Source organism: Chiloscyllium plagiosum, chromosome 6 (genome assembly GCF_004010195.1).
Source record: "Chiloscyllium plagiosum isolate BGI_BamShark_2017 chromosome 6, ASM401019v2, whole genome shotgun sequence".
Classification (NCBI taxonomy): Eukaryota; Metazoa; Chordata; class Chondrichthyes; order Orectolobiformes; family Hemiscylliidae; genus Chiloscyllium; species Chiloscyllium plagiosum.
The window spans coordinates 120,551,129-120,572,600 of record NC_057715.1 but is presented as its reverse complement, the minus strand read 5'-3'; the positions used below and the strand labels follow the sequence as shown (position 1 = coordinate 120,572,600).

Genomic DNA, 21,472 nt, shown 5'->3' with positions numbered 1-21,472 from the left:
ATCTCTTTGGATTCACCCTAATCCTCTCAGGCTGTGTTGTGCCACCTTTTCGCCGTCCTGATTTCCTTCTTCAGTAAACTCCTGTATCCATGGTATACATACCTGCAGGGATTCATCAGGTTGTAAATCTTGGCTTTATGTAATGTAGCCAGTGTCTCAGAGAACTGAATGGCAGTAGAGAGTGTTGTTGACTTATCTCCTATACCGTTGTGGAATCTCAGTCACTGCCACCAATCGTCAGATAAATGGACTTGGAACACCAGGAAATTACTTTGAAGATCAATTTGAACCTGTTCATGGCACCTTTGTAAAAACTGTTTTGCCAGATTCAAGTAATATTAGGTTATGTCCACTAATGCCTTTTAATATTTACTTTTCAATTTCCACACAATATAATTTTGTTCTTTATTTTCTTTCAATAGGTGGACATTCATATTATGACTCAGCCTCCTGCAGGAGAGTGGGTTTATTTTGACACTGATATTACAAACAACAGTGGTAGGATTTCCTACATCATCCCAAAAGACAAAAGACTGGGAGTTGGTGTCTATCCAGTAAAAATGGTGATTAGGTAATTGCATGGGTTCAAATTTGAAACTTGTTAGTCTGTCAATGTGCACAATAATGAACACTCCAGGGAATATATTTTCTTTATGCAAATGTATCTTCCTTTGTATTTCTAAAAGGTTGCATTGTGTTCTTTGTAAGTTGAAATCATTACCCAATTGAGACAGGAAGCTGATAAAGTCTTCATTATTATGATCTCATGTGATAATACAACTGGACTAGTTAGGTTCCAGAATGAACTCTGGACTGATAGATCATATGCTTTTCCTCTGTTCATTAATGAAACATGCATTAGTAAAATATACTCACATAAAATTGAAAATTTCCTTTGACAACTGAAGTTTAATACATAAAAGAAGTTTAAAAATAAAAAGCTATCTAAATATAGAATACAATTACCAAGGTCTAAAACATACAGCAAAACAAAATTTTATCTGGTTTACCAACCCTATTTATTGCAGAGAAATTACAACCTTTCTCAACCCCTTTTGTTTCACCTGAACTAACTCAAGTTTCTTTGGAGTGGACTATGAAGACATTCAGTGAGTCCTTTCCAAGTCTGCTGAGATGTGCTTTCCACAAAGCTTGAACCTAAACTTTCTCATTTCTAATAACATTTCTAAATAAGATTCTAAATGAACTCCCTGGTTTGGAATCTTTACATTCTGCTGAGGTAACTAGTTCCCTGAACTCCTAGGGGAGAAATTAAACTTGTTTCTGCAATCAAATCTTGTGTTTTCTAAACAGAAGCGAAAACATTTAGAATCACAGAGTTGTACAGCACAGAAGTGTTCACTGATGAGAGGGACATAGAAATAGAAGTTTGATTACTCTGGATCACGTTGACGTAAGGAGGGAAGATGTGTTGGGTAGACTAGAGGTTATTAAGGTGGACAAATCCCCAGGACCAGATGGGATCTATCCCAGGTTGCTGAGGGAGGCGAGAGAGGAAATAGCTGGGGCCCTGACAGATATCTTTGTGGCATCCTTAAACATAGGTGAGGTGCCGGAGGACTGGAGAGTTGCTCATGTTGTCCCCCTGTACAAGAACGGTAGTAGGGATATTCCAAGTAACTACAGACCAGTGAGCCTGACATCACTGGTGGGAAAGTTGCAGGAGAAGGTACTGAGGGATAGGATCTATTTATATTTAGAAAAGAATGGGCTTATCAGTGATAGGCAACATGGTTTTGTGTGGGGGAGATCGTGCCTTACCAACTTAATAGAGTTCTTTGAGGAAGTGACCAAGTTGATAGATGAAGAAAGGGCTGTAGATGTCATATACATGGGGCTTTAGTAAGGCGTTTGATAAGGTTCCCCATGGTAAACTAATGGAGAAAGTGAAGTCACATGGTGTGCAGGGTATTCTAGCTAGGTGGATAAAGAACTGGTTGAGCAACTGGTTGAGACAGAGGGAGGTAGTTGAAGGGAGTTTCTCGAAATGGAGAAAGGTGACCAGTGGTGTTCCACAGGGGTCAGTGTTGGGGCCACTGTTGTTTGTGATATACATAAATGATCTGGAAGAGGGCACTGTTGGTATGATCAGCAAGTTTGCAGATGACACGAAGATTGGTGGAGTAGCAGAAAGCATAGGGGACTGTCAAAGAATACAGGAGGATATAGATAGACTGGAGAGTTGGGCAGAGAAGTTGCAGGTGGAGTTCAATTCAGGCAAATATGAGGTGGTACATTTTGGGAAGTCTAATTGTAGAGCAAATTATACAGTAAACGGAAGAGCCTTGGGAAAAGTTGATCGGCAGAGAGATCTGGGAGTGCCAGGTCCATTTTACCCTGAAGGTTGCTGTAGAGGTGGATAGAGTGGTCAAGAAGGCATATGGTATGCTTGCCTTCATCGGATGGGCTATTGAGTATAAGAGCTGGCAAGTCATGTTAAAATTGTACATGACGTTAGTTCGGCCACATTTGGAATACTGTATACGGTTCTGGTCACCACATTATCAAAAGGATGTGGACGCTTTGGAGAGGGTGCAGAGAAGGTTTACGAGGATGTTGCCTGGTATGGAAGGTGCTAGCTATGAAGAGAGGTTGAGTGGGTTAGGTTTGTTTTCATTAGAAAAAAGGAGGTTGAGGGGGGAACCTGATGAGGTTTACAAAATCATGAAGGGTATAGACAGGGTGGATAGAGAGAAGCTTTTTCCCAGGGTGAAGGATTCATCATGCTTTCAAGATGAGAGGTGAAAAGTTTAAGGGGGATACACACAGCAAGTACTTTACACACAGGGTGGTGGGTGCCTGGAATGCGTTGCCAGCAGAGGTAGTAGAGGCAGGCACAGTGGATTCATTTCAGATGCGTCTGGACAGATGCATGAATAGGTAGGGAGCAGAGGGATATAGATGCTTAGGAATTGGGCGACAGGTTTAGACAGTAGATTTGGATTGGCTCAGGCTGGGAGGGCTAAAGGGCCTGTTCCTGGGCTGTAAATTTTCTTTCTTCTTTGTTCTAGGAACAGACTCTTCAGTCCAACTCGTCCATGTCGACTAAATATTTCAAATGAATCTAGTCCCATTTGCCAACATTTGGCCTATAAACCCTTCCTATTCATATACCCATCCAAATGCCTTTTAAATGCTGTATTTGTACCAGCCTCCTCCACTTTCTCTGGCAGCTAATTCCATACACGCACCACCCTCGGTGTGAAAACGTTGCCCCTTAGGTTTGTTTTAGATTTTACCCCTCTCACCTTAAACCTATGACTTCTAGTTTTGGACTCCCCACCCCGGGGAAAAGACCTCGGCTGTTCACCCTATCCGTGCCCCTCATGATTTTATAAATCTCTATAAGGTCACCTCTCAGCCTCTGATGCTGCAGGGAAAACAGCCCCAGCCTATTCAGTCTCTCCCTACAGCTCAAACCCTCCAACTCTGGCAACGTCCTTGTAAATCTTTTCTGAATACTTTCAAGTTTCACAACATCTTTCTGATAGGAAGGAGACCAGAATTGCATGCAATATTCCAACAGTGGTCTAACCGATGTCCTGTGCAGACACAACATGACCTCCCAACTCCTGCACTCAACACTCTGACCAATAAAGGAAAGCATACCAAACGCCGCCTTCATTATCCTATGTACCTGGGACTCCATTTTCAAGGAACTATGTACCTGCACTCTTTGTTCAGCAACATTCCCCAGGACCATATCATCAAGTGTATAAGTCCTGCCCTGAATCCTAGATTCTTATGAACTGAATGGGTAACTAGTATTCTTAAATATTTGCCTAGCATAAACCCAACCAAATAGTATCTTCCTGTGAATACCACAGGGATCTCCAGACACCTACTTTCTGAGAAATGCTCAATTTTGGTACTGTTCTGGAAGGACTCTCTGACCTTGTTTATTTAAAAGGAAGCCCTTCACAGAACCCTAAACATTTCTTACCTGCCTCTATTTTGAAATTCACATTCTAAAAATTATATTCATGAATATAAATAATTCATCTTTTATCACACAGCAAAGAATATTATGAATACATTCCAGTCCTAATGAAATGACAGCTCGATTTCTAAAGCCAGCAGCAACCCTTCAATATGAAATAAAATTTGCCAATTTTAACAAGTTCCTTGGACACAACAACACTAGCCCGCATTATTGGGCTAATGTTCTACCTTCTGATCTATCATTACTGGGTCAGCCATTGCTCAGTGATAGCACACCTATCTCTGTGCTTGTAACATTACAGATTCAAGTCAGAATCCAGGCTGACGTATCAGTACAGTATGTGGCAGCACAACACTTGGAGACATATTTTCATTGTGCTAAACAGTTAGTACTGTTTTAACAAAACACTAACTAAACAATTAAATATGACAAGTATGTTAAATGCACAAGAATAATTAGTTTTGTTTAATAGGAATTGCTTGACAGAGGGTGAATTTGTAAATAATTAATTTAAAGCCATTCTGTAAGTACTGTTGTGTGAACTTGTTTTGATTGGTTGTGAATAGGACTTTCTTATACCTTTTTTCTAGGGGAGATCATACGTCTGGAGATAGCTACATTACTGTTCTACCAAAAGGAACAGAGTGTGTCGTGTTTAGTATTGATGGATCATTTGCAGCCAGTGTTTCCATTATGGGCAGTGATCCCAAGGTCAGAGCTGGAGCAGTTGATGTTGTAAGGTAAATGTCAATAATTTCTGTTCTCGCCATCACTTAGTGGGTATATGTTCCTGCATTAACGTTAGAAATATTGTTTGCATGACCCCAAAGCTATGAAATTATTTTACAACACTCTGCTCGCAAACTGTAATCAAATGACTAGATTAGATTAGATTAGATTACTTACAGTGTGGAAACAGGCCCTTCGGCCCAATAAGTCCACACTGCCCCACCGAAGCGCAACCCACCCATACCCCTACATTTACCCCTTACCTAACACTATGGGCAATTTAGCATGGCCAATTCACCTGACCTGCACATCTTTGGACTGTGGGAGGAAACCGGAGCACCTGGAGGAAACGCACACAGACACGGGGAGAACGTGCAAACTCCACACAGTCAGTCGCCTGAGGCGGGAAATGAACCCGGGTCTCTGGCGCTGTGAGGTAGCAGTGCTAACCACTGTGCCACCGTGCCGCCCACTTATGAATGACCTATGATTCTGAACATTGTAAATGTGTTCGTTCTTGCTAAGGTGTTGGCAGATAGTGGAATTTGAATTCAATAAAATAGTCTGGGATTAAGAGTCTAATGATGACTGTGAAACTGTTGCCGATTGTTGGAAAAAAACCCATCTGATTCACTAATGTTTCTTAGGGAAGGAAATCTGCCATCCTTACCCAGTCTGGCCTACATGTGACCAGACCCACAGCAATGTGGTTGACTCTCAAATTCCCTTTGGGCAGTTAGGGATGGACAATAAATACTGACCTAGCCAATGACCTCATCATCCTGTGAATGAATAAAAATAAATGCGTGATTTGATCATGAAGAATAAATAAAAACTGTAGATGCTAGAAATCTGAAACATGGAACATTGGAAATATATGGCAGGTCAATATGAACTGTAAAGAGAGGAATGAGAGAATGATGTACATTGAGGACAGATCAGCTGCTTTTGGACAAGGGGCAGGATGCTGATATGAGGCCCAATTGGCATCCTGTTATCAGTATGTAACTTTTCTGAGGTGATGCCCACTGCAGTAGGTCAGATGCCAAAGGCAGCAGGCCCAATAAGAGAGCTCACAGTGATACCAGGCCTTTAGCCCCATCTGGAGAGGCTGACATTGCTGTGGCAGGCTGGTAGGCATAACAGAGGTTATCAGCTAAATAGGTCTGAAGTCAATTGGGACATTAGGATGGAGGGAAATGGCCTCCACAGGGCTAGTCACAGAGAGAGTTATGGCCTTTCATCCCTATACCTACATTGTTGGGATATAGAACCTCTGACTCCAATGGCCCACTGGCCTGTTGCTAGGAAGCTGCCTCAGTTGAGTCAGTGGCCTTTGTGTGGATTGGAGAGCTGCTTGGGGCATCAATAAAATGTTAGCTTTGGGCCGTTTTTTGCAGCCTGAACTGGACCAATTGGAGACCTAGCTCTCTGGGCAGCTGGCAGTCAACCTAGTTCCCTTCCTGTCCACCTCTTGGGAAATTTCCCAAAGCAGCGAAATCAGGAAATTAACCTGACACAGAGCTGGGAACATCTTCTGTTCATAACTCTGTTTCTGTGGCTGCAGAAGCTGCCTGACCTAAGTATTTCCAAAATGAATGTCATTTTGATCATATATTTTTATGTAGATAAGCACAAACATCTTGCATTTGCCCCTTCCAGGTTTGTGTTACTGTACTTCAGAGTAGAATTTTAATCAAATTTGAATATGCAGTTAGTTTGGAAATGAATCCCTCCCACACAATGTAAGTGAATATACTTAACGCATGCACATTTTTGAAGAAATATCTTTCAACATTCAGTAACCAAAAAACCGAAACATTCAACAATTAAATGCACTCTGCTTTTCATTTTACTGTTTTACTAACAAACACACAAGGGTTAAGATACACAGAAACATGAGGAAGCCACTTTGCTCCTTGAGCTTGTTTAGGTCACAGCTGACCCATATCTCAACTTCATTAACCAACCTTTGCTCCATATTTTTTCCTTCGACTACCTAACAAAATGTTATCAATCCCCAACCTCAACATGTTAGGTGAGAGAGTTCCAGATTTCTATGAATCTTTTTATGACAAAGTACTTCCTGGCAATACACTGAATGCCCCACTTGTAATCTATTGCTCCCTTGTTTGGTCCTCTTTTACTGGAAGCATATTTCTCACAATCTACCCTATCAATTCATCGTGAATACTTGGATGAGACCATTTTTGAGGGAACGCAGGCCCCAATCTGTGCAATCTGTCTGCTTCATTTAACCTTCCTAGCCCCAGTTGCATTGATGAACAATATGCTGACCAGGTTATTTAGGTCACGGGCCAAGAACCATAATGGTGTTCTTCATTTCTTCCTTTATTGATACTCACTTTCTCCTATGAAGCTGGTATATTCAATAGCATCGTGTGAGACATTTTCATGAAATATTGGGGAGATGGTGAAGTAGTTTTAATGGCACTGGTCTAGTAATCCAGATACTCAGGCTGATTCCTTGGAAAAACAAAGAAACTGTGAATGCTGGAAGTCTAAAACAGAAATAGAAATTGCTGGAAAAACTCTGTAGATTTGGCAGCGTCTGTGGAAAGAAAGAGTTTTGGATCCAATGACTCTTCTTCAGAACTTTGTTCCTGATTCCCTGGCAATGGGGGTTTGAATCCCACCAAAGCACATGTTGACATTTGAATTCATTAAAAAGAATCTCGAATTATAAATTGGTTAATGGCAACCCTTTAACCATTATTGATTGCTGTAAATTCCCTTATGGTTCAATGATGTCCTTTAGAAAAGGAAACCTGCCGTGGTTACCCATGTGACTCCAAACCCACAGCCTTTAATCTTTCCTCTGAAATAGCCCTAGCAAGCTGCTCAGTCCAAGTGGAAACAAAGGATGGGCAACCGATGCTGGCCTTGGCACATTCAATGATAAATATTGTGGAGCTCAGACAGACAATGTTCAGGCTTGAAATGCCAGGTTAAGTATTGGAGAGTAGTTGACATGATTCACATTTACCAGTACCAACTCGTGCACGTTATGTGACAGTGAGTATTGGGGTCACTGACCCAGTGATGATACTTGTTACTCATTCACTGCCGATTCATTTTAATTCAAGATGTCAATTACCCAACAAAGTCTCAACAGGATGTGGGAGCAATGGAAAGAAAAAGGAAGCCACATCTAGGTAATGGGATGCCGATGATATCTGAATTAGTGAAAGAGTGTAGTGCAGGTAAGGCACAGCAGGTCAGGCAGCATCCGAGGAGCAGGAGAATTGACGTTTCGGGGATAAGCCCTTGCCACTTTTCAGGCCAAACCTGGATATTGTCTAGATCTCTCTGCAGTATCTGAGAAGTCACAAATGGTGAACGTTATGCAATCTTCGGTGAACATCCCCACTTCTGCCCTTATGATGGAGGGAAGGCCATTGCTGAAGCAGCTGAAGATGGTTGAGCCTTGGATACTACCCTGAGGAGCTCCTGCAGAGATGTCCTGGAGCTGTGATGACTGACCTCCAACAACCACAGCCTATGTGTTTGATATGACTCCAACCAAGTGGAAAGTTTGTCCCCAATATCCATTGATTCTGGTTTTGCTGGGCACCTTGATGCCACGTATTTAAATGTGGCCTTGGTGTTAGGGGCTGTCACTCTCACTTTATCTCTGGAATTTACTTCTCTATTCCATGTTTTAACCGTGGCTGGGGCCCCTGAGTTACGATCCTCTGACTTACAAACCCTTGTACTTATAAACACGAGCTCATATAGGAAAGTTTTTTTAAAGATCTGAAATGCAGTCAGCAACTGGGTATTACTGAGCTAGCAGGTTATTGCTGAGCAGGTGCTGCTTGGTAGCACCTTCTACCTCTTTACTTACGATCAAGAGTAGAATAATGGAGCAGTAATTAGCAGGTTTAATTTATCCTGCTTCTTGTGTACAGGACATACCTGGGCAATGTTCCAGTTGTTGGGTAGATACCAGTGTTGTAACTACTGGAACAGCTTGGCTATGGGAGTTCTGGAGTACAAGTCTTCAGTACTATTGCTAGAATGTTGTAAGGGCCCATAGCCTTTGTAGTATCCAATGCCTCCAATGATTTTGTGGAGCGAATTGAATTGGCTAAAGACGTATCTGCAGTGCTGGGGACTACTGAGTGGGTCATCCATTCAGCACTTCTGGTTGAACATTGCTCCAAAAGCTTCAGCCTTATCTTTTGCACTGAAGTGCTAGGCTCCTCCTTCATTGAAGATGCTTTTGGAATTCTGCCAAGTGAGTTGTTATTCTATCACCATTCATGATGTTGACAGAAGGAGGGGTGAGTGGGATGGAAGGCATCATTCCCACTGACAGCAGAGATGTTCCACAAAGCAGTCTCCCAGTTTGTGATTGGTCTCTACAGTGTAAAGGAGACCCCCGTAGGGAGCAGCCGACTAGATTGGAGGAAGAAAAAGGAAATCACTGCTTCAACCTGGAGGGTGTGTTTGGGACCTGGGACAGTGAGGAGAGGAATGGGGCAACTGTTACACCTCTTGTGTGTGCGCAGGAAGTGGGGGGTGGGAGGAATTTTAGGAGTGATGGAGGAATGGACCAAGGTCGCCTGGAGGGAACATTCCCTCCAAATGCTGACAGGGGAGGGAAAGAGTTGTTTGGTCATGGCATCCTGCTTGGTGTGGGGGGGCAGAAATAGCAGAGGGTGATACTTTGAACGTGGAGACGAGGGGAAGGGGATGGAAATTGAGGCCAAGGGGAACCCCTATCATTATTCTGGGAGGGAGGGGGAAAGAGCAAAAATGCAGGATATGGGTTGGATCTGGCTGAGGGTCCTGTCAACATTCAATAGGGTAAATCTTCAATTGAGAAGAAATGAGATGGTGGGTGGCATCATTAGAACAGATGTGGAAGAACGAATGGTATTCTTACAAAAAGCAGGGTGTGAGGTAATTGTGGGAGATCAGTAGGTTTCTTTTAGATATTGGTGTATTATCCCCAGAAATGGAAACAGTGAAGTTGAGGAAGGAAAGAGTCAGAGATGTAACAGGGAGTATAGGAGAGTATGTGATGCTCATCCAGTTTTAATTAGTGGTCACGCCTTCAGTTGCCTGGGTTCTCACTCTGGATTCTCTCCCTAAAACCTCCCCACTATTCACTGCCTTAAGCCACTGTGCCTTTCATCAAATATTGGTTATCTCCCCTCATATCTCCTTCTATAACTTGGTGTCAGAGTTTGTTTGATATCACTCCTGTTATGTGAGTTGGAGATGTTTATTTCATTAGAAGTGCTATAAAAGTTCTAGTTGGCTTCCTTTGTGTGTATTGTATCTTCTCCAGCTGAACTGAGAGGTCGTAATAAATTAATGAGAGATTATCACAAATCTGAATGAACAATGTTCTAAATCATCTCTGCAAAAAAAGAACAAAACTCTGAATTAGGTACTGGCTGTATATCAAAAGAAAATTCAACTTGAGAGTTAGGGGATAATTAGGCGAAAGTGAGGACTGCAGATGCTGGAGTTTAGAGTCAAAGAGTGTGGTGCTGGAAAAGCACAGCAGGATTGACAGATGGGACAGGTCATAGGGACGGTGCTGAGCTGGAAGGTTGTGACTGGGGTAAGGTGGGGGGAGGGGAAATGAGGAAACTGGTGAAATCCACATTGATGCCCTTGGGTCCCAAGGCGGAAGATGAGGCGTTCTTCCTCCAGGCGTTGGGTGGTGAGGGAGGAACGATGGAGGAGGCCCAGGACCTGCATGTCCTCAGCAGAGTGGGAGGGGGAGTTGAAGTATACGGTCATGGGGCAGTGGGGTTGGTTGGTGCTGGTGTCTCGGAGATGTTCTCTGAAGCGTTCTGACACCTACTTGCAGAGTTCTTCAGAGAACATCTCCGAGACACCCGCACCAACCAACCCCACCCGCCTCGTGGCTGAACTCTTCAACTCCCCCTCTCACTCTGCCAAGGGCCTGCAGGCTCTGGGCCTCCTGTGACCTGCTGTGCTTTTCCAGCACCATACTCTCGTATTTAGGGGATAATACTGATCGTGTTGAGACTTGTGAAAGTAGAACCTTTTAACAGCAATTCTTAATTAGCTGTTGTGTTCACAGACACTGGCAGGATCTTGGCTACTTCATTATATATGTAACAGGGCGTCCCGATATGCAGAAGCAGAGAGTAGTGGCTTGGCTGGCTCAACATAACTTCCCCCATGGAATTGTCTCCTTCTGTGATGGACTCGTCCACGACCCCCTCAGGCACAAAGCCAATTTTCTTCGCAGCCTCGTGCAAGATGTAAGCATCTCATTTTTTAGTTTTATTGCATCTCATCTAATGTTTGAATTATTGATGATCAGTTCTAATTTTATCCTTCTTCAATATGTTTTTGATTAAACTGAGACTAATAATTTAATATTTCAACACACAATGTCTCCACAAGTATTAATTCCACTATATACTCTTGAAAATTGCAGGTGTCCATGAAGATTCATGCAGCGTACGGATCCACAAAGGATATTTCGGTTTACAGTTCTCTCGGCTTATCACCATCACAAATCTACATTGTAGGTCGCTCATCTAAAAAGTACCAGCATCAATGTCAGGTATTGCTTCACATTGTCAAAATATTTTGAAATGGATAGTTTTATTTATAATAGGTTATAACAATCACAGGCATAGTGCTGGAAGTACGGGCTGGTTTTAGCTCGGGACTCCAGTAGTCAGGACTTTATTCGTATGTATCAGCAATGTCCCCGAGCACTTGGGAGACAAATAGAGCAATTTGTTTATGTACAGCAATGGGTCAAATGGCCTGACGATTGTTTTTCTCTTTTGATGACATTCATTGAGAGAGTAATATTTTCCAGGACAGCAAGAGAACCCCTCTGCTGTTATATGAATAGCACTGTGACAGCTTCAACTTTCACCAGACAGGGCCCACAGTCATAGAGATAATCAGCACAGAAACAGACCCTTCAGTCCAACTCATCCGTGCTAACCACTCATTCCAAATAAATCTAGTCCCATTTGTCACCATTGGGCCTATATCCCTCTGAACCCTTGCTATTCATATACCTATCCAGATGCCTTTTAAATGGTCATGATCTGGAGATACCAGGTGATTGTAGGAGCAGCACTCCAAAAGCTAGTGCTTCCAAATAAACCTGTTGGACTATAACCTGGTGTTGTGTGATTTTTAACTTTTAAATGTTGTAATTGTACCAGCCTCCACCACTTCCTCTGGCAGTTCATTCCATACACGTACCACCCCCTGCATGAAGAAACTGCCCCTTAGATCCCTTTTAAATCTTTCCCCTCTCAACTTAAATCTATGCTCTCTAGTTTTACACTCCTCAACCTGGGGAAAAGACCTTGCCTATTTAACCTATCCATGCCCTTCATAATTTAACAAACTTCTGTAAGGTCATCTCTCAGCGTCCAATGCTCCAGGGTAATAGCTCGAACCTATTCAGCCTCTCTCGATAGCTTAAACCCTCCAACCCTGGCAACATCCTTCTTGGTGTTTTTATTAAGAGATGAAATTTTCTGATCTATGGCTATTTAATTGGCATTATTATATTTTCTTAAGACTCCCAATCAAATGTATGTCTTGATGCATGTTTTGTGTGATGCTCTAGTTTTTATCAGATGGATATGCAGCACATCTATCTCAGCTGGAGTATAGCCATCGATCCGGTCCTGCTAAAAGTAATTCCAGAATGGTACTGCGCAAGGGCAGCTTCGGGTTACCCGGGCAGACGGACTTCCTGAGGAAACGGAACCATTTGCTGCGCACTATCTCCAGCCACCAAACGGCATCCACAGCCCCAAAGCCTGAGCGGACACACAGCCAGTCTGATAGTGAGCGGGATCGAGACAAGGAGCGTAGTCAAAGGAGCATGAGCATCACTGCAGGATGCTGGGGTCGCACAGGCATATCAAAACTGGAATCTGGTGTTTAACAGAAGGGGCAAGACACTGGGAAAAGATAGCAAGACGGCTTCAGGGAAATGGGTCAGCATAACAAATGAAATATCTGCTGCTGACATGAGCATTGAAGCAAGCACTGCGGGTGAAATGGGTACCATGGTGCTAACAAAAAGATACTGAAGATGTAAACTCATTGTGTTTAGTGTGAACTGCAGGCCTTAACAATGCAGTGTTGCATTGGGAACACTAGCTGTAAAGTAAACCTTCTCTTAGTCATAGAGACATAGTTCAGACTTTTAGACCCTGCTTAATTCTGCATCTTTTCTATTCAGGGTTTGGCAATGACTACTGTAAATATCCATGCCTCCTATCCAAATAACTTATAGTATGTTAGTTCACTAGGTTTCTGTTGCTAACCAGACATTTCCCATATGTTTTCTTGAAATTCAGCAAGAACATCATGTAAGATTAGCTGTTATTTTTCATGCAGTTTAGCTTTATTAGCTCGATACTGTAAAACCTCAGTTTTTGCACTGATTAACTTTAGATTGGAATTCTGTTACTGCCGTTTGTCACTGCATCATCCCTCGTAGTGCATGATAGGACCTTCACATTAATATCAGAGTAATCTTGTGTGTGGATTGTAAACTTGTGAGGATTCAATCCAAGGCATCTTGCCAAATTGCCTGAAATTGCAGATTAGAATCATCCACGTGGAAATGTTAGCCATGTTTAAGAAGAACTTGGTTTGTTGAATGATAATAAGAAATGTAGTAGCATCCAATGGAACAGAATCCATTTTTGCAGTGATGAAAAGTGAATTGTAAATTAGATCTCTTGCCAAACATTTGATAAATGAAATCAATGTTGGTGGTTCTGTGATGATCTGTTTCTGTGAATTAGTTTAAAAGTCTGTTGTCAGTTGAATTTGCATCACTGCTACATGGAGGAGATGAGAATCTAACTCGAGCCTAGACTGTAATTCCTATTTGAGGCAGGAGGAAGAGTGCAGCAGATGTGACTAAAAGTGTAATGAAAATTCAAGTGTTGGTCTTTAGGGTTTAAATGATGGTTATTTGTTAAGTGTGTGCTGATCCAGAGGGTCGGAAATGAGTAGATGCATTATCTCCTAATTACCGTGCCAAGTGGCAATAGGTTAAAGAATTAACAGAACATGTGAACAAAGATACTAAGTTGACAGTTCTTTTAAGCTTCCATCTGTTCTATGGACAGTTTAATTTTCTGTTCATTAAATAAGACGTTTTTTTCATGTTCACATCGTTACATTATCTTACAAGTATGTGACAAATACCTTGGTTTTATGAGAACTGACTCAAGAAAGCTACTCGTAAGTACCAGTGATGCTTACATGTATATGAAATATACATCAGGAACGAATGAGTTCTGCATTGCTACAGGTTTTTAAACACAGTTAGCACAAATCATTTGTTGAAATCAGGTTCTTAAATGTAGGTCAACCCATGTGCTTCCGATAACAAAACCTTGAATGATTAGGGTTGGTGTTGTCACATTTTCTTGTGTGAATTATTTGTGTTGGGGTGAGGCTTGGAGACAGAACTGAGAGCCATTAACCTCTGTCCAGTCTTTGAAAACACCTGACTCTCAATTTTACTTTAAAGAAGAAGGAACTAACTTCAGTGTTCCTCACAACAAAGATGGACTGTTTCTCTACAGGTAATGAGATTGAATGCTTCTTTCCAAAAAGATCACTTTTGAAGTGAGTAAATTCCCAATTCCTGATAATTTGTCCAGAATATAAATTATTGTTGGTATCTTTGCAGCAGTCACCATCTGCAGACCTGCCTCTACTCTGTGCTTCTTTAAAACCAGCCTCCAGGAGGCAACTGAGTTTGATGGAACTTTCCTTCCTAAACTTTATAATGTGTTGGGGAGGGAAGGGACCTAATTGTGCGCGGGACTCATTTGCACCATTCTGTATTACAACACTGTGTTCTTCCAAATCGAGATAACTGCATGTATTTCCACTTAAATTAGGAACTGTTCCAGGTGGATTAATAAGTAATGTTTTCCTGTTACTGAAAGGTTTGTCCATTTATTTAGTACTGGATGCTGCTGCGTACAACCATCCACGTTGATCTACTATCTCATTAAAAGGCAATTGGAGCTGAGAAGATTTTTGGCAAATCCCAAAACTTAGCACACAAGAAAGGAAGATAAACCATATAACAGATGCACTAGATAGGGGGATGTTGGAAATGTTCTATAACAATATGTGTGTAGATAATGTAAAGCAAGATATGTAAATGTAGGTCTAAATAAGGCAAGAGGTATTTATTTGTGTAGATAAATTGCAGGAGGTGACAAATCCTTCAAAATTTATTAATATTTGAAAGTTTGAATTTTGTTTTGAACATTATATATAAAATTGTTTTATGGACCAAGAAGAATTTTACTGCCATTGCACAAGTGCAATATACAACCACTATTCATAATCAGTAATCATGGCATTGACAATCAGTGTAACATATGGACTGGAATAAATGTGACCTTTTAATGACTGAAGGCTAAAACATTCATTCTCTTCCCTCGTTTCAGAGATAGGTACCAGTTCCCTTGAGTTTCAGAATATGGACCTGATTTTTATACAAGAATGGAACTTACAATGCGGTGTGGTAGATGTGGCAGCCAAAGCTGCCAAGATGTCCCTTTCTGAATGCATTGCATGCATTTCACATTGAGTAATTGGTTACTTTCCCTGAATAATTTGAGATGTTGATATTTTCATTCTGAATCGGTTCGACCCTTGTTTTGAAGCTGCAAAATTCTATTCGTCCCAAAGCTGAAGCAAGTGCCAAATAAAATTTTGTGTTTATATTTCAATCTGAAGTAGAGAACTTTCTCGAGGCCCTGATCAGAATTTACTTGAGTTTCTTCACTTCCCTTCCCTACAAGGCAGACACTGATCTCATGGTGTCACCATTACATGTACGATCTTTTGAGTGTTAAACAATTGGGTTCTGAAGTCTGCCCTGAGTCTCTATTAACTGTACAAGGTAATGGATGTGCCCTAGCTGTGAACCCATCAGAGATGCAAATTCAGATCTCCACCATCTCGCATACGAGATACAAGAGGCAATTGTAGTGTTACGAGCAGATCAGCAGCCTTTGCATCAATTAAGATCAATTGAATTTCTCAGCACTCCCACACAATGCAGAAACCAATGTGTAACTCTGCATATTGACACAAATTATAACATATTTTTCCACCAGATTTTCTGAAATAATTTCAAATCCTATTTATTATGCTGATATTTTGATTTGAGCCAAATAAAGTTGTAGTTGACATCAAGGATTAATCACAGGGTCAGGCACTTGCTTTAATAATGCAGTTAACTATTCAGCCTTGACTGACATTTATTTTTGTCTCAGACTGATTTCTTTAGAGTAAAATCAAATACAGCAATCCTATAGCAGTAGGTTTTCTGGCCAAAGCTCAGAAGAAATCTCTCGCAATCCTGAGCACAATCCTGAGTAGACAAACACAATGGTACAGATTTCTAGTACTCTGTCTAACTCACTGAAGGGTCACCAATAAATCCAGCCATGCCCTTCATAAGCATGTGAACACTTGGTCATCTTGCTGATGAAAGGTAAGACAACTTGCTGCATTTAAGCATTAGCTGCTGAAGCCTCACATCACTGTTCTGTGCAAAATCCATCGATATATTGATAACTTTGACAGTAATTTTTTATTCAGAAGTGTTTGTTATATTTTGTTTATAGAAATGTTACATATAAACACAACTGAAAACTTGTTCAATCTGTTAAATAGCTGAACACCCCAAATTAACTAAAGACTATATTAGATTTAAGCTGCTGCAATCAGTCTCCATTCCTTAGATTTTGGTTCATTGTCGGTAGAGAGACCTTTTACAATCTGTTCACTTGTATGTAAACACTCCAAACTTGCACAAATTTCTACTTCTGGCTGTTGTCATGCATTGTTATGCCTAGGTGTGCTTTTGTGCGTAATTGTATGTTATATGGATTAAATGAAATTGGGACAGCATTAAATTCCTTTGTGTTGCATTTATTGCTTCTGATTTCAGTGTGGACCTATTGACCAACATATTCTCAGAAAGTAAAAAATACCGAAAGAATCTGGAAATTGAAACAAAAAACAGGAATTGTTGGAAAATCTCAGCAGGTCTAGCAGTATCTGTGGAGAGAAATCAAAATTAATGTTTTGGGTCCAGTGACCCTTCTTCAGAACTTTATTATTGGCAGAGTGGTACCTATCAAGACCAATTGAATTTCACTGCACTCTTAGACAATGCAGTTACGTGGAAGTACCACTTTTTAATTCTGGTTATTGACACAAATTATAGCACATAAACGTTTCCACAAGATTGTCTGAGATAATTCCAAATTACAAAGCCTGTTTATTACACTGATATTTTGATTTCAGGCCATGTAAAGTTGTGATTGACACTGAGGGTTAATCACAGGGGTAAAGCATATGTTTGAAAAATGCTGTTAGCTGTTCAGTGTTGACTGACATTTATTTTAGCATCAGAATAATTTACTTATTGTTATAGAGTCATAGAGTATAGAAACAGGCTCTTTGGCCCAAACTGGTCCATGCTGACCATGATGCCCACTCAGCTAGTTCCAATTGTGCACATTTGATCCATATCCCTCTCAACCCTTCCTATCCAAATGGTCTTCCAATGTTGCTATTGTACCTGCCTCAAGCACTTTCTCTGGCAACCCATTCCATATACGCATCACTCTCTGTGTAAAGAAGTTGTCCCTCAGGTCCTTCTTAAATCTTTCCCCTCACCTTAAACCTTTCCCCTCACCTTAAACCTATACCCTCTTGTTTTCATTTCCCCATCTCTGTGAAAAAGACTATATGTTTTCATCCTATCTGTGCCCCTCATGATTTTACACACCTCAGTAAGGTCACCCCTCCTTCTCTGACATTCCAAGGAATAAAGTCCTATCCTGACAATATGCTCGTAAATCTTGTTTGCATTCTTTCCAGTTTAACTATGTCTTTCCTGTATCAAGGTGACCAAAACTGTACACAATACTCTGCATGTGGCCTTATCAACGATTTATACAACCGTAACATAATATCCAACTCCAATACTCAGTGCCCCAACTGTTGCACGGCAACATGCTAAATGCCTTCTTCACCATCTTGTCTACCTGTGACACCGGTTTCAACGAACTATGAACTTGTACTCCTTGGTCCCTCTGTTTCACAACACTCCTCAGGACCTTACTATTTACAGTATTAAGTCTTACCTTGGTTTGAATTTCCAAAGTGCTACAGTCACACATCTGTATGGAATTGCATTTGCCAATCCTCAGCCCAGTTCCCCATCTGGAACTTCACCAGTGGCTAAAGATGAAGCAAAAATCTCTGCAAGGGTCTCTGTAATTTCTTCCCTAGCCTCACACAGCGTCCAAGGTTGAACGTGATCAAGCCCGTAAGATGGGGATTTAGCCAACTTAATGCGCTTTAAGGCTGCAAACACCTCCTCTCTGGTAATATGTATGCAGTCCAAAACATTACCACTTGTTTTACAGTTTTTCCTTAGCATCCATGATTCTTTCCTCAGTAAACAGAGGAGAAATATTCATTAAAAATCTCCCCCATCGCCTATAGCTCCACACATAGATGGCCATGCTGATCTTTAAGGGGACTGTTTTACGTTTAATATAGCGACAAAACCTCTTGGGACTATCTTTAACCTTATCTGCCAAATCCATCTCATACCCTCTTTTTGCCCTTGTGATTTCCGTCTTAAGCATGCTCCCACACTTTCTGTAGTCATCTCGGGATTCACTTGAGCCCGACAGCTTAAACTCAATGTATGCCACCTTCTTTTTCCTGACCAGAGCCTCAATATCTCTTGGCAAAAGTGAGGACTGTAGATGCTGGAGATTAGAGTCTAGATTAGAGTGGTGCTGGAAATGCACAGCTGGTCAGGCAGCATCTGAGGAGCAGGAAAATCGATGTTTTGGGCAAGAGCCCTTCATCAGGAACCTCAATATCTCTCATCAGCCAGGGATCCCTAAACCTGCCAGCTTCTTCCTTCATCCTAACGTACTGTCCTCCTTCAGTTTAGCACTTTAACCTGTGGACCTGTCCTATTTTTATTCATAACTATGTTAAAACTAAGACAGAACTAACACCGGAATCAATGTTAACTGTGCCTTCTCTCCACAGATGCTGCCAGATCTGCTGAGTTTCTCCAGCAAATTTCTGTTTTTGTTTCATATTTCCAGCATCCACAGTTCTTTGTTTTATTACCATTTTGTGCAGGAAAGTCTTTGACTATGGCATCTAGCATGAAACCTTACATTCATTAATCACTAACCATTATAATCAAATCAGGGTCCTGATTGATTTCAGTGTGACCATTATTGAACCTTCCCATCTCACTCCAGAGTTCAATCAGCACCCGAGGATTTGATCACAAAGTCTAGGCTAGCTTTCCATTCCCCCAGAAGACATGCTGAGCTGCCAATGGTTGTGTCATGGAGTTGATTGAAGGAGTTGCTCTGACTGTGGTTTAATCATGTTCTTCAAAGGAACTGCTGAGAGAAACAGCGAACTGTTTTAAAGCAGGCTTCACATTCTCAAAAGACCCAAACTCATAAATGTAAGTCCCGTTTTGTCTTTTCTGGGACAAAGCTGCCAATTTGTGTAAAGCCAGATTCCACAAACAACAATGAGGTTAAGGATTAAACTGGTTTTGACAGTAATGGCCAAGGGCTGTATGTTTCCAAGGAACAGGCAGAACTCCTTTGTATTGTCATTAACCCCAACGGGAATGATAGCATCAACAACAACCCAGCAGTACATATGGTTAAAATATACCAGGATACAACTGTTTAATGCTTATGTTACGTGGCTAATACACCAAGATTTCACTCTGAAAACTGAAACAGTTCACTAATATCTTTAGCTGAAAATGTGTTGCTGGAAAAGCGCAGCAGATCAGGCAGCATCCAAGGAACAGGAGAATCGACGTTTCGGGCATAAGCCCTTCTTCAGGGCATAAGCCCTTCCTGACCTGCTGCGCTTTTCCAGCAACACATTTTCAGCTCTGATCTCCAGCATCTGCAGTCCTCACTTTCTCCACTAATATCTTTACCTAGTCTGGCTCAATTCCAAATTAACACCAACATGGTTGTCTCAACTATCAAGTGGCTTGGATATGTTACGGCTTTCCAGCAGCACTCACATCCTGAGTATGAAGTTAACAATGTATGTTAAATTTTGTCACTGATTTCTAATGAATATCTTTAAACTGGAACCATACTTCAGTGGTCTTCAGTGATCATAACATGATTGAAATTTGCAATCAGTTTAATGGAGAGACTAATTGAATTAGGTTTATTGTCACATGCATCACATGAGTGCAGTGATAAGTTTATACAGTGCTATCTTAGGTAGAAAGGTAGCTAGGTACAGATTCTTGAAAAAATAAATAAAAGGTCCAGCATTACAGACCTTCACAAAGTACAAAATCATCATAATAAATTCAAAAAATAAAGGAAAAGAAAGTTCAGAGTAAGAGTCCTTCCATGATAGTAAAATTTAGAAAAAGGTAATTTAAAATAGGAAACGTAACTCCTCTGCCCAAGGGAAGAGGGAGCTAGAAAGCAGAAAACTACAAAGCAGTTGGCCTAATCTGGCAGGAATAATGCTGAGATCCATTGTTAAGGAGGGTATAGCAGGAAGGGGGTTGGTTAGATCAGTTGGCTGAATAGCCAGTTTGCGATGCCACAGTGTAGGTTCAATTCCTGCTGAGGTCACTACGAAGAACTTCTTAACCTCGATCCTCACCTGAGGTGTGGTGACCCTCAGTCATCTCTCTTTCTAATGAGAAAGCTAGCCCTTGGTCTGGTATCTTTTATAACTTTTTAATCATTTACAGCAGGACACTTGGACAATCACAGTGCAATCAGGAAGTTTTGACCAATTGATTGAGACAGTTGAGGACTTAACAAGGATAAGGAGGAAGCTAAATTTGGTGTCATTGGATTTCCAGAGACACTCAACAAGGCGCAATGTAGCTGGGAGTAAGATTATAGCATGTATACAGGATTATTTAACTAACAGGACGAGAAGAGTATGTATAAATGGGTCATTTTCAGTTTGACAAAACTGTAATAAATGGACAGCTACATGAATCAGTGCTGGAGTCTCAAGTATTACCAATCACTAGCAATTATTTGAATGAAGCGACTAAATGAATGGTTACTAACTTTGTTGACACAAAGATAAAGTAAGTTGTGGAGAAGGCATGAATCCATAAATGAATATGGACAGGTTAACTAGGCAATTTTTTTTCCAGCTGGAGTTATAATGTGGGTTGGTGTACCTTGTTCACTTTGGCAGGAAAAATAAAAATGCAATACATTATGTAAATAGAGATCAAAGAACATTGCCAATTTGATGCACATGATACTTCAGACACCTACGTGCTGATTCGGAAAGCAAATGGAAAATCAGAATAAGGAACTTCTCCCAGAGTTGTACAGGACATTAAATTTATTCGTGACCACATCTTGAGTATTGTCTATGGCTAGGTCATAATTGCATTAGAAACAACTCAAAAGAGGTTCACTGCACTGATTCCTGAGATTAAAGGGATTAGCTTACAAGGAAAACTTTGATAGCTTGGATCTGTATTCATTTTTGTTCAGGAGAATATGAGATCCTGAGAGGACTTTACCAAGATAGATGTTGAAAAGATAGGTGCTGTCTGGAGAGAAGCTGGAACAAGGGAACATGGTTTAAAATGAATCCCTTGTTTACGACAGAGATGAGGCTTTTCTCTCAGGGTCGGGAGTCTGTGGAAGCCTC

General features: G+C 41.1%; 1 protein-coding gene across 11 annotated transcripts in view; it reads left to right on the top strand.

Annotated features, from left to right (window-relative positions):
* LOC122551006 (membrane-associated phosphatidylinositol transfer protein 2) overlaps positions 1–16,651 on the top strand; it is a 475,269-nt gene extending 458,618 nt beyond the window's left edge. For all 11 annotated transcript variants that reach the window (XM_043692613.1, XM_043692617.1, XM_043692618.1 and 8 more), the window contains 5 exons: positions 423–571; positions 4,555–4,704; positions 10,782–10,965; positions 11,145–11,273; positions 12,309–16,651. In XM_043692613.1, the coding sequence (XP_043548548.1) occupies positions 423–571; positions 4,555–4,704; positions 10,782–10,965; positions 11,145–11,273; positions 12,309–12,632 (936 nt within the window). In that variant the 3' untranslated portion in view covers positions 12,633–16,651. The remainder of the gene's footprint in view (positions 1–422; positions 572–4,554; positions 4,705–10,781; positions 10,966–11,144; positions 11,274–12,308) is intronic.
* Positions 16,652–21,472: the final 4,821 nt, after the last annotated feature.